General features: G+C 39.6%; 1 protein-coding gene across 1 annotated transcript; it reads left to right on the forward strand.

Moving 5' to 3' along the window:
* The first annotated feature begins 2,000 nt into the window (after nt 1-2,000).
* LOC141562636 (uncharacterized) lies at nt 2,001-13,271 on the forward strand. Its single transcript, XM_074302639.1, is given in 5 exon segments — nt 2,001-2,062; nt 5,536-5,668; nt 8,100-8,267; nt 11,033-11,580; nt 11,582-13,271. Coding segments are annotated over 5 exon segments (1,002 nt in total). The 3' UTR covers nt 11,673-13,271.
* The last annotated feature ends 1,015 nt before the right edge of the window (nt 13,272-14,286 follow it).

Raw genomic sequence — 14,286 nt, forward strand, 5'->3', positions numbered from 1 at the left:
CTTAGCAAACATCAGAAAATCCACTCTGCAGAGAAGCCTTTTACATGTAATCAATGTGGAAAGACTTTCACACGTAATGACAAACTTGTTGCCCATCAGAGAATCCACACTGGAGAGAAACCTTTTAAATGTAATCAATGTGGAAAGGCTTTCATACATAAATACAGGCTTGCAGAACACCAGAGAAACCACACAGGAGAAAAGCCTTATAAATGTAATCAATGTGGAAAAGCATTTACAAACAGGTCCCTCCTTGTTACACATCAGAAAATCCACACTGGAGAGAAACCTTTTGAATGTAATCAGTGTGGAAAGACTTTTACACGGAATACAAATCTTAAAACACATCAGAGAATTCATACGGGAGAGAAACCTTATAAATGTAATCAATGTGGAAAGGCTTTCATACTTAATTGCAAGCTTGCCGAACACCAGAGAATCCACACAGGGGAAAAGCCTTATAAATGTATTCAATGTGGAAAAGCTTTCACATGCAAGGGAGATCTTAGCAAACATCAGAAAATCCACACTGGAGAGAAACCTTTTAATGTAATCAATGTGGAAAGGCTTTCAGATACAATTACAACCTTGTTGAACATCAGAGAAACCACACAGGAGAAAAGCCTTATAAATGTAATCAATGTGGAAAGGCTTTCATAAAGAGAGTCATTCTTACTTTACATCAGAGAATCCACACAGGAGAAAAATCTTATAAATGTAATCAGTGTGGAAAGGCTTTCACAAACAAATATAAATTTGCTTTACACCAGAGAATCCACACAGGAGAGAAGCCCTTTAAATGTAATCAATGTGGAAAGTGTTTCATATGCAAGGGAGATCTTACCAAACATCAGAGAATCCACACTGGAGAGACACCTTTTGAATGTAATCGCTGTGGAAAGGCTTTCAGACAGAGTTCCATTCTTGCTTTACATCAGAGAATCCATACTGGAGAGAAACCTTTTAAATGTAATCACTGTGGAAAGGCTTTCAGACAGAATTCCATTCTTGCTTTACATCAGAGAATTCACACTGGAGAGAAACCTTTTAAATGTAATCAATGTGAAAAGGCTTTTACAAATAGGTCCCTCCTTGTTACACATCAGAGAACCCACACTGGAGAGAAACCTTTTAAATGTAATCTATGTGGAAAGGCTTTCATAAGGAGAGCCAGTCTTGCTTTGCACCAGGGAATCCACACAGGAGAAAAGCCTTATAAATGTAATCAATGTGGAAAGGCTTTTACACGTAATGGAGGTCTTAGCAAACATCAGAAAATCCACACTGGAGAGAAACCTTTTAAATGTAATTATTGTGGAAAAGCTTTCATATATAAATATAGGCTTACAGAACATCAGAGAATCCACACAGGAGAAAAGCCTTATAAATGTAATTGATGTGGAAAGGCTTTCACATGCAAGGGAGATCTTAGCAGACATCAGAAAATCAACGGGGGAGAGAAACTGTTTGAATGTAATCTGTGTGGAAAGGCATTTACACACAGTGCCTCTCTTGCTAGACACTAGAGAACTCATATTGGAAAGAAACCTTTTGGAAGTGTTCAGTGTGGAAAGCCTTTTGCCATAAGTGAAACCTTGTTAAACATCAAAGAACCCACACTGGAGAGAAACCTTTTGAATGTAGTCAGTGAGGAAAGGATTTCACACTAAGGTCCTTTCCAGCTGCACATCAGAGAATCCTCCCTGGAGAGAAACCTTATAAAGGAAATTACTGTGGAAAGGCAGTGAGCAACAAATCCAAGATTGGTAAACATCAGAGAATCCTCAGTAAGGAGAAGCATGAAGATAATAATAAATGTGAAATGCTTTCACAAAGAGTACCCATCTGGCTATATATGAGACAATCCATACTGGAGAGAAACCTTATAAAAAATTCAATGAGGAAAGGCTTTCAGCAAAGGCAGGGGCCCAAGGCCAAGCTGACTACCAAATACTTAATGGCAGCACAAAGAAAACTATTCTACTGGCAGAGTCGGAAACATGCAGGAGGCAGTGCCCCTTGGCATGTTCTTGCTTCCATTTTGGGCACTCTGGACATCTGGGTATGATGCTGGTTGAGGGACAGGAAGAAGACTCAGTGGGGGATTAGGTTGAGAGCCAGGGAGGAGTTCTGACCCTGAAATACCCCAGTGAACATGGAATAGTCACCAACTGGAGGGGTGTGGAGATCTGGGGCCATGCTTTCTATAATGCTGTTCACAGAAGCCCCCGACCCCAAAGGGAAAAAAGTATAATACAGATCACGTTTGAGAACTTCAGCCCCCTGCCACATTCCCTGTCATCCAGCCTGGCTGCTGACCTGCCTCTGGCTGTGCCCCTGGGGTTGTCATCAACTCTGGGGTTAATGGGACCCACCCAGTGCCCTTGTTTGAAGGTGACATCCTTGCAGGAGCCAAACTCTGCCTGGCTCTGACTGGCTGAGATCACCCCACAAGAGATCAGATGGGCCAGGTTTTTGGAGAAATTTCTCCAATGTAGTTTGAGGATTTATAATTGTATAATTGTATGTTTTAGAAATAATCTTTCTGATGGCCGTGGCTCTCTTCCACAGTGAGATGATTCAGGCCAGTTGCAGTGGTCTTGTGTTCCAGAGAGCCATCTGCCCCCAGAGAGAAGCTTGTGGAAAGTGAACGTGAATAACAACATCATGTTTTCACCACTCTTCTTGTTTGCTTGTATTTTGTTTCCTTTCTCTCATCTTTTTCCCGTTTTAATCTGATTTTTCTTGTGCAGCCAAATAATTGTGGAAATATGTATAGAAAAATTTCTCATTTGACACATATTGGATTACTTGCTGAGGTAGGAAAATAGAACACAAGATTTTGTAAGGGTGAATGCATGAAATTATCTATACACATAGTTTGAAAATAAAAGTAATCATTCCAGATATTGTACTATGCAGTGTGACAGAGTTCCTTCCCTCTAGGAAGCCTGTCCTGCTTGATAAAAAGCAGCTAGTTAACATCAGTCCAGATGTGGGAGGGGGGATGGGATAGAGGAGGTACAGGTATTGTTGTACATGGAAATGATGTGATATCTAAAGAATAAAAAATGTTCTCTTTGTATTTTCTGCCCTCATTTGTGTAATTATTTAAGCCTAAACTGTCTCCTGCCCCTAACAAGGATGGACAGAAAAAGTTTAGAATCTTCTCTGGAATATTATGGGATTGGTGACAGTACTTGGGGGAATGAAGGAGAGCTCCCTGTTCCCTGATTTAAGACCAGTTCAAATAACAGTGAGCACATTAAAAAGACTTCAAGAAAACGAATTTCAGACACCTGCTTTCTGCAGCGGTTTTGTCTGTTTAGATTGTCATTTCTCAGGGTTTTTTTGAGCCACTTGGTGACTCCCATCTGGTAATCCTTAATCCTTAACTCTTTTCCTTTGGGAGGCTGGTTTAGAGGAAATTATAACGCATGGAGCTTTAATCATGGTTGTCAAATAATCTTGCTACCTTTAGTGGTCCATGTCATAAAGTAGTAAATTTCCTTTATAACCGCAGTCCTGTCCATTTCAATGTGAGTTTTCTCAAGCCCAGTGACAGCCCTTTTTTTTTTTTTTTTAATTTTATAATTATTAAATTTTTTTTGACAGTATATATGTATGAGTAATTTTTTTATAACATTATCCCTTGTATTCATTTTTCCAGATTTTCCCCTCCCTCCCTCAGTTCCCTCCCCTAGATGACAGGCAATCCCATACATTTTACATGTGTTACAGTATAACCTAGATACAATATATGTGTGTAAATCCAATTTTCTTGTTGCACATTAAGTATTAGATTCCGAAGGTATAAGTAACCTGGGTAGATAGACAGTAGTGCTAACAGTTTACATTCACTTCCCAGTGTTCCTTCTCTGGGTGTAGTTGTTTCTGTCCATCATTGATCAGCTGGAAGTGAGTTGGATCTTCTTTATGTTGAAGATTTCCACTTCCATCAGAATACGTCCTCATACAGTATTGTTGTTGAAGTGTACAGCGATCTTCTGGTTCTGCTCATTTCACTCAGCATCAGTTGATGTAAGTCTCTCCAAGCCTCTCTGTATTCCTCCTGCTGGTCATTTCTTACAGAGCATATTCCATAACCTTCATATACCATAATTTACCCCATTCTCCAATTGATGGGCATCCATTCACCTTCCAGTTTCTAGCTACAACAAAAAGAGCTGCCACAAGCATTTTGGCACATACAGGTCCCTTTCCCCTCTTTAGTATTTCTTTGGGATATAAGCCCAATAACAGCAATGCTGGGTCAAAGGGTATGCACAGTTTGATAACTTTTTGGGCATAATTCCAGATTGTTCTCCAGAATGGCTGGATTCTTTCACAATTCCACTAACAATGCATCAGTGTCCCAGTTTTCCCACATCCCCTCCAACATTTGTCATTGTTTGTTCCTGTCATCTTAGCCAATCTGACAGGGGTGTAGGGGTATCTCAGAGTTGTGTTAATTTGCATTTCTCTGATCAGTAGTGATTTGGAACACTCTTTCATGTGAGTGGATATAATTTCAATTTCTTCCTCTGAGAATTGTCTGTTCATATCCTTTGACCATTTATCAATTGGAGAATGGTTTGATTTCTTATAAATTAGAGTCAATTCTCTGTATATTTTGGAAATGAGGCCTTTATCAGAACTTTTAACTGTAAAAATATTTTCCCAATTTGTTACTTCCCTTCTAATCTTGTTTGCATTAGTTTTGTTTGTGCAGAAACTTTTTAGTTTGATGTAATCAAAATCTTCTATTTTGTGATCAATAATGATCTCCAGTTCTCCTCTGGACATAAATTCCTTCCTCCTCCACAGGTCTGAGAGGTAGACTATCCTCTGTTCCTCTAATCTATTTATGATCTCATTCTTTATGCCTCAATCATGGACCCATTTTGATCTTATCTTGGTATATGGTGTTAAGTGTGGATCCATATCTAATTTCTGCCATCCAGTGACAGCCTTTAGATCACAGTCGTTCTGGAGGGATCCTCAATTCTTTTCCTAACCCACTAGCATTTGAGGCTCCTCCTCTCATGGGATCTCTCCAGGAAAGTACCTGAAAGACCTGAGGAACTGCATGGGCTTTGAAAAGAAATAAACAGAACAAAAAATCTCAGTACAGGGAATCCCCACAGGCCTTGAGTCCTCCCCACGGCGCCCCCACTCAGGAAACCCCCGGGGCGCCCATCACACTCTGGGGTTCCTGTAGAAAAGCTTCAGGCCCCAGCTGCCCCCCACGATGGTGACACCGGGCGGCCCTTCCCCCAGCACTGGCCTTTGGCTTGACTGTTCCAGGGTGAGAAAAGCCATCCCTGCCTTAGAATCCCTGAGTGTCCTGGAAAAGCCCTAAAGAAGGTGAATTCTCAGCTGAGCACTGAGCTTTAGCAGGAAGCCCAGCAGATACAGAAGTGCATGAAGGGGTGCGTGCGCGCGTGTGTGTGCAGGCAGCTGTGCTCATTTGTGTGTATCTGTGTACTCTCCTTTGGGGTCATTTCCACCCCAATGGTTCCCTGTGCCCTCCAGCTCCGGTGACAAGAACCAGGTGATCCCCGCGGTGCTCCAGCACTGGATGACGGGTGTCAGTCTGAGCCCTAAGGCCCCACTCTGCAGCCTCTCCCTGCCCACCCCTCCCCCCAGCAGGAAAAAGTCCTGGAGAGTGGGGATCCCTTACTGATGTTACTACAAAAAGCCAGAGGCATGCTGACGGATCCTGAGCTTTGGTGTTCTTGGCACCTGAGCTGGAGATGGCAGTGAACGGTTGGGGTGGAAATGACCCAAAAGCATTTGTATTTAGTTCCAGGCTCAGGCACATGCTCCGCCATCACCGGGTTCCGGGTCGGGGTCTCCGGCCTAGGAGAAGGCCTCAAGTCAAGAAGGAAATTCTCCTTTCCCCACAGAGTTGCTTTTCTTGTGCAATAATTCAGTATTGAAATCCATTCCACAAACAGGTGAAGGCAATCCTCAAATAAAGACAGCAGATGCTTTTGACCATGACCCATCCTGCCCCGGGTCATCTCAGCCTTTCAGTGTGAGAGTAGAGAATGCTGTGATCCATATTTAACACCATACACCAAGATAAGATCAAAATGGGCTCATGACCTAGGCATAAAGAATGATATTATAAACAAATTAGAAGAACCTAGGACAGTTTGCCTCTCAGATCTGTGGAGGAGGAAGGAATTTGTGACCAAAGAAGTACTAGAGATCTTTATTGATCACAAAATAGAAAATTTCAATTATATTAAGTTAAAAAGCTTTTGTACAAATAAAACAAATGTGGACAGAATTAGAAGGAAAGCAATAAATTGGAAAAACATTTTTACAATTAAAGGTTCTGATAAAGGCCTAATTTCCAAAATATATAGAGAATTGCCTCTAACTTATAAGAAATCAAGCCATTCTCCGATTGATAGACAAAGGATATGAACAGACAATTCTCAGACGAAGAAATTGAAACTTTCTAGCCATATGAGAAGATGCTCCAAGTCACTATTAATCAGAGAAATGCAAATTAAGACAACTCTGAGATACCACTACACCCCTGTCAGATTGACTAGAATGACAGGGAGAGATAATGATGACTGTTGGAGGGGATGTGGGAAAGCTGGGACACTGATACATTTTTGGTGGAGTTGTGAAAGAATCTAACCATTCTGGAGAGCAATCTGGAATTATGCCCAAAAAGTTATCAAAATGTGCATACCCTTTGATCCAGCAGTGCTACTCCTGGGCTTATATGCCAAGGAAATAGTAAAGAAAGGAAAGGGACCTGTATGTGCCAAAATGTTTGTGACAGCCCTTTTTGTAGTGGCCCGAAACTGGAAACTGAGTGGATGTCCACCAATTGGAGAATGGCTGAATAAATTGTGGTATATAAATATTATGGAATATTATTGCTCTGTAAGAAATGACCAACAGAATGATTTCAGAAAGGCCTAGAGAGACTTACATGAACTGATGCTGAGTGAAATGAGCAGCACCAGGAGATCGTTGTATACTTCAACAACAATACTGTATGAGGATCAAGTCTGCTGGACCGAGGCCCTCTCCAACAATGAGATGAACCAAATCAGTTCTAATGGAAAAGTAATGAATTGAACCAGCTACATCCAGTGAAAGAATTTAGGGAAATCCCTTTATTTTGTCTGCCTGCGTTTTTTTATTTCCTTCACAGGCTAAAGTTGTACACTATTTCAAAATCCGATTCGTTTTGTACAGCAAAACAACTGTTTGGACATGTATACATAAATTGTATTTAACATATACTTTACCGAATTTAACATGTATTCATCAACCTGCCATCTGGGGGAGGTGGTGGGGAGAAGGAGGAGAAAAATTGGAACAAAAAGTTTTGCAACTGTTAATGCTGAAAAATTACCCATGCATATATCTTGTAAATAAAAAGCTATACTAAAAAAGAATAAAAAAATAAATAGACAAAGTAGCAGCCAAAAAAAAAAAAAAAGAGTACAGAATGCTGCTTCAGTTTGCTGTAAATAATCTTATACTACTCCATCGTGGACATATTGGGAGCAATATATCTCTAGGCTACTTCTCTTCATTTCATCTATATGAGAATATTTAATACTTTCAGAAAATTTAACAATTATTATTATTATTTTGGTTTCTTCTTTTCTCAGTGATCCATTTTCAGGTTCTGTTGACTCAGAATATAAAATCCTTGTCAACTCCTCCCAAACTCTTCATGGAATTTCCTTAACATGTCACTTATCACACTTCTAATGGAGAGGAATTTCCCCTCCTCTTCTCTCTCTTACACACATTCTCTTACCTCACTGATGTGTCACAGACATTTTCCCTCCTTTCATCATGACAAGCATTGTACAAGGAAACCTTTTAGCATTCCAAAGTGAGTTTTACTTCAGACAGAAAAGGCTTTTCTCAGTATCCCATTGGGCCCTTAATGCCTAGTTGCAAAGTATTGGCTGTGACATAAAAGTCATGGGATTCTTTTGTTTTTTAGACAAATCCCATCTTTGCTTCATTTCCTTCTCTGGGTTGGTCAGGATTGGACCAGATTAATTCTGGAGCCTCAGTTCAAAATCTTGTGCCTTTTGATGCATTAGGAGTTGGTGACCTTCAAGGATGTGATGGTGGATTTCACTGAGGAGGAGTGGGGGCTCTTAAATCCTTCTCAGAAGGAGTTTTACAAGGAGGTCATGCTGGAGAATGTCCAGAATCTGCTATCCCTGGAAAAGGACCATTTCCTGTCTTTTCTTGGTTTTAGCTGTCAGGTCAAAAAAAGCCGAAGCAGGACAGAATCGATGCATATTCTGGTGCATCTCAGCCTTAGGTTTTAGATCCTCTGGGTGCTCCAACTCTCCATTTACTTTGTTCTTGCCTTGTAACTTTTAAAAATTGAATCATTTACATCCATTTCAACAGCTGGAGCCATAGATGACTCAAATGATCATTGTTCATTGTCAGGAAAAACAATTTTTGTTTGACTGATTCTTGATGTTTCATTGAGTCATTCACTTCCATTCGTTCAGTTCTACTTTTTAATGAATTTCTTCCTTCACTTAGCTTTTGTATCTCCTTTTTGAATTTGGTGAATTGATCTGTTAAATGATTGTTCTGTTCATTGGATTTTTTCCCCCAATTCAACCATTCTATTTTTTAGGGAGTTGTTCTCTTTTCCATTTCACCAGTACTGATTTTCAAGGAGTTCTTTTTTCTTTTTCAATCTTATCAAATCTATTTTGAGAGGAGTTGTTTTCTTGAGACCATTTCTGTTTCTTTAGCCATTCCTCAATTGATGGGCATCTATTTATTTTCCTATTCTTTACTACACAAAAAGAGTTTCTACATCTATTTTTGCACTTGTGGGTCCTTTTCCCTAAATTATGATTTATTTAATATTCAGACCCAGTGGATTACTGCTGAATCACAGGATATGCAGAGTTTTATATCCCTTTGGATCTAATGCCATATTACTCTCCAGGATGGGTGGATCTGGTCACAACTCCAGTAATAGCATATTAGCATCCCACTTTCCCCTCATCCCTTCCAACATTCTTCATTATCTTTTCCTGTCATCTGAGGTGATATGATAAATGTGAGGTGATAATACGCATAGTCTCCTGAGAATGCTACAGAAGTTCAACCCATCTCTCCAGGACCTTATTGGTATCACTGATCAATGGGGCTCCATCAGCACTGAGTAGTTCAGCTTCACCCTATTAGGTGTTTGGCCCATAAATAGCTTTCAGGCATTGTTAAAGCAGTCAGCACCAACCTGAATTTTATGTGGCCTCTTCCTGAGCCCAGAATTCTGAATCTCTCCCAAGTTTTGTTTGCATTTAGCTTTTGGTAGAGTTAAATGCTGGCTTCTTCAATGATTGAAGCAACTTATTTGCAGGTCTTGTAGAGTTCTGAGATTTTGTTTCATATCATCTGAATTTCCCTACCATTTGCTTCAGACCGCTTTGGATATTTCCAAGTGTTCTGTCCCAGATGAGTAACTAGGGTACTTATCCAACAAATCTCTGAAAGCTGTCCAGTCCTTTTCATCTGAAATGTTGCAAACCCTGTTGCCTCCAAATTAGAAACAAACTGTTCTCCCATGGAGAATCACTTTAATCTATTCATATTTATTCTGGCTGTTATCTTGGCCTATGGCTGCCCCTTCTGTTGAAGGACCAGTACTCTGCAGTGTCCATCTCCTAGGTCACTTTCACATACTACAGCTGTCTTTTTATACAGAAAAAGTCTATTAAATTCCCGTTTTTGTTGCAAGAATATATCTCTGTTTTGTTTTATTGAGGTTGGTAAGGGGAAGGGCATGAGCTACCCAGAAATCTTAAGTCATCATTACTTTTGGGTTTAATTAACTGTGTATCCCTTTTTGTGCCTTTGTGTGTGATTATTCATTTTCTTCAGATATGTGACCCACATTTGAAAGAAATGAGATGAGTAGACAGCTGGGACTTTTTGTGGAAGAATGTGACATGCAAAGATTCATGAAGGATGGTCCCTGTGCCTTGATTTTGAAGGAAATCCATGCCTCTAACATTGAAGTAGATAACTGGAAGTCTGACTGTGAATTGGATGAAATTAGAAAGAGATTCAGGCAATCTTCTTTCCTAAATTACTATAAGAAAATGAATTCAGCGAATAACTGGCTTCTGGATAGTGAATATCAGAAATATTTTCCTGAGCTGGTAGAACTTTTTCATTCCTAGGTGAAGCCTGCTGAAATACTAATGAATACAGATAATCAATAGGAAATGGCCTTCAGCAAGAGTTAAGACCTCACCAGACATCAGAAAAGCAATAATGGGGAAATGCTTTGTGTGGGTAGTCAAGATGGAGAGGCCTTGAGTCAGATGATTAAGCTCATTACTCAGCAGGCAGTTCAGAGAAGAAAGGAACCTGATGAGTATAATGAATGTGAAGAAATGTCATCCCATTGTTGAGGGCAGTAGCCCCTTTGATATTCTTTGTTTGATCTCCAACTTCCTTTGGGACTTGGACTTTGATGTGGTCAAACTAGTTTGGGCTATCTGAGGTGGCCAGGGTTTTACAGCCCCCATTCTAATCTACTCAGATAGACCAAATGGCATCAGGAAATTCCTTTTTGGGAAGAGACTTCTGTCTGTCCCCAAAAGATAACAAGAGAATCCTTATCTTATTTACATCACTGCATAAAAAGAGAGAACCCAAAAATCTTCTCTTTGCAAAATGGGCCTTGTACCATGCAGCCATTTTGCCCACCGGCTCTCCGGTGTTTCCATTATAATCAATACAGACTATGTTTCCATACAGCATTAAGTAGCAAATTCCTTTGCTGCCGAACCCGCCATTGGTTACTTTGGGGAAGGAAGGAGAGAGAGAAAGGAACTGATCTATCTTTGTTTAGACCCCAGTTTACTCATCATTTACTACTCATCACCATCATTCAACTTTTCTTTACCAAGCTAGAATTGACCCTAGAATGAAAAAAAATTTTCATTTGGGGAGTGTGGGAAGGCCTATAATTGGAAGTTAGACTTCATAGATTCAGAAGATTCATCCTGGAGAGTTTTATAAATATAATTTAGGTGGGAAGATCTTCACACAACGATTCTTTCTAGCTGTACCTGAGATCTTCTACACTGGTAAGAAACCTTTTGAATGTAATCACTGTGGAAAGACTTTTGCATCTACTTCCACTTTCAGTAAGCATCAGAGAATCCACACTGGAGAGAAACCTTATAAATGTAATCATTGTGGAAAAGCTTTCAGATATAATTATAAGCTTGCAGAACATCAAAGAATCCACACAGGAGAAAATCCTTATAAATATATTCAATGTGGAAAGGCTTTCAGAAAGAGAGACAGTCTTGCTTTGCACTGGGAAATCCATACTGGAGAAAAATGTTATCAATGTAATCAATGTGCATGCAAAGGAGATCTTAGCAGACATCAGAATATCCACATTGGAGAGAAACCTTTTAAATGTAATCAATATAGAAAAGCTTTCATAAAGAGTGCAAATCTTGTTGTACATCAGAGAATTCACACAGGAGAAAAGCCTTATAAATGTAATCAATATGGAAAAGCATTCATGCAAGGAAGATCTTAGCAGAAATCAGAAAATCAACAGGGGAGAGAAACCTTTTAAATGTTATCAGTGTGGACAGTGCCTGTCTTGCTAGATTTCAGAGAACTCACATTGGAAAGAAAATTTTTGAAAGTATTCAGTGTGGAAGGGCTTTTGCACATAAGTGGAATTTTGTTGAACATCAAAGAACCTACACTGGAGAGCAACATTTTGAATGTAGTCAGCGAGGAAAGGATTTCACACTAAGGTCCTTTCTAGCTGCACATCAGAGAATCCTCCCTGGAGAGAAACCTTATAAATGAAATTAATGTGGAAAGGTATTGAATTACAAATCCAAGATGGTAGACATCAGAGAATGCTCACTAAGGACAAGTATTATGATAATAATAAACGTGAAATAATTTCACAGAGTTCCTATCTGACTGTATATGAGACAATCCACGCTTCAGAGAAATGGCATAAATGTATTCATTGAGAAAAGGCTTTCAGAAAAATAGTCCTACTCAACATCACACTATCCACACAGGAGAGAACTGTTTTGTATGTGTTCCACGTGGAACCATTTCACTCTGATTTCCAATATTGCTAGATATTAGACACAATAGAACATGAGATACTTGGCTCCCTGAGAATCTCCCCTAAAAGAAAAAATAAATGTCTAAACATTCATTTTAAGCAGCAAAAGTGACCCAAACTCCAGAAGTTGTCCAGACCATAACAGGATGTTAAGGAAGGCCCTCATCTCCCTAGGTGGAGATTTAACCAAAATGAAGGATAAGGCACTACAGGCAGCCTCTGCTAAGTTAGCCAAGAGCAAGCCCTGGGGGCAGCTGAGTTGGGCAGGGGTCTCAGCTGAAGTGTCCAAAAGTTGATTTCAAATCTTGAAGCTGGTCAATGCAGCTGCAACTGACCAAAATTGAGATTGCAAAAGAATTCTAACAAATACAGGTTAGGATGATCTGAGAGAAAAAGACAAGTCCACAAGGACTCAATGAGATGTACAAAGACCAATGTATATAGAGCAGCAATGGTCAGGTAATGAAATATATTTGTATCACAGGACATACAGTATATACCTATCTTAAAATTGTTTCAGTTTTAGTTTCAAATGAACAATAAAATAACAGTTCATTCTATGGACAATTATGCTAATTGTTCTTACATTATTTTGGAAACGTATAAAAAATTTATTTCACCAAACATTTTTTCCCCCCTGAGGCTGGGGTTAAGTGACTTGCCCAGAGTCACACAGCTAGGAAATGTTAAGTGTTTGAGACCAGATTTGAACTCAGGTCCTCCTGAATTCAAGGCCGGTGCTCTATCCACTGCGCCACCTAGCTTCCCCTTCACCAAATATTTATATGTATCTATAACAAATGGATGACTAGGCCAAATTCTCATTTATCAAATTATTTAAGAAATATTAACTACATATTTTCATATTGAAAACAACAAGATATTATATATTTGAATTTGTGTTGACCATTTGCTCCTATCATAGGAATTTATCATAAAAGGAAAACATGGATGATGAGGTTTAGATTTGGGGTTTGGTATGAAATTAGGGTTTCTGGTGGTCAGGGAGTTAAATAAGGTCTAGTGGCAGGCTAGGGGTTCAGGGAATCAAATGGGGGGGTTTGGCTCCCCTGCAACCCTTCAGTATTCAGCGCAAGGGTAGGGAGTTTTGGGGAACTTCCTTCGGGTGGCACAAGAGTTCCCTGTAAAGGAATTTACAGACCAGAAAACCTAGATTGATAAAAGAAGTTTCTTATGGGGATTGGAATAAGTTTAAAATCTAGTTAAGGAAATAGGTGAGTGTTTAGATTCTTACAGATGTTATGGGCCAGACAGAACTTGAGACAAGGTAATGTCCTTGGTTCATACCTTTAAAGGAGTTGAAACCTTTAAAGGAGTTTACACCTTTAAAGGAATTTGATGATTGGTCCACACATTAGACTCACACCTTTAGAGAGCATATAAAAGACCACCCTCTGGGAGTCAAGATGAGTCAGGGGGAGAAATTCAGGGAAGCTCCAGGAGATTCAGAACCAGGATTCAGTGGATTCCCAAGTCCAGGAAATTCACAAGTCTAAAGGAAAAGCCTGCTCATGGACCTCTGGGAGATTCAGAACTAGGACTGACTTCAGGAGATTCACAAGGCAGAAACCCACAATCCCACACTCTTGGAGGCAGAGTCAGATTCATTTCCAACTTCAACTTTCATGCTGACTGGAGACACTTGGACAAGAGCTCTCAGGAACCAAAAAGAGAAAGAAGCCTCTAAGAAAGCTAGCTGAGCCCCCAGTGAAGGAGATAAGACTTGAAATAGTATTATGTTATCAGACTCAAGAATGATCAGGTATGAAAAAAAGAAACAGAATTGGGAAACTGAGTCGGAATGATCTCACTTTGAGGAAAAGCTCCCAACTCTTATCCTATTAGACTCCTATTTGTTCAGGGTCACATTTCTCTGAGTAGATAATGACAGTTCTCTCAAGAGGTAGGTTACTGTCTTAATGATCAAGTGATCAAATTCAGAACTTAGAAATAACATTTCAGTTGGTGTCCCAAGAGGTTTCATCTCCAATATCAAATTCTACTAACTGCAACTTAAGGCTAGATAAATTCTTCTTTTACCAAAGTTTACCAAAACTTAGACACATAAAAGATTGTTTAACTTGTTTCATATGTTAAACTCATCCTCATCT

Source organism: Sminthopsis crassicaudata, chromosome 3 (assembly GCF_048593235.1).
Source record: "Sminthopsis crassicaudata isolate SCR6 chromosome 3, ASM4859323v1, whole genome shotgun sequence".
Classification (NCBI taxonomy): Eukaryota; Metazoa; Chordata; class Mammalia; order Dasyuromorphia; family Dasyuridae; genus Sminthopsis; species Sminthopsis crassicaudata.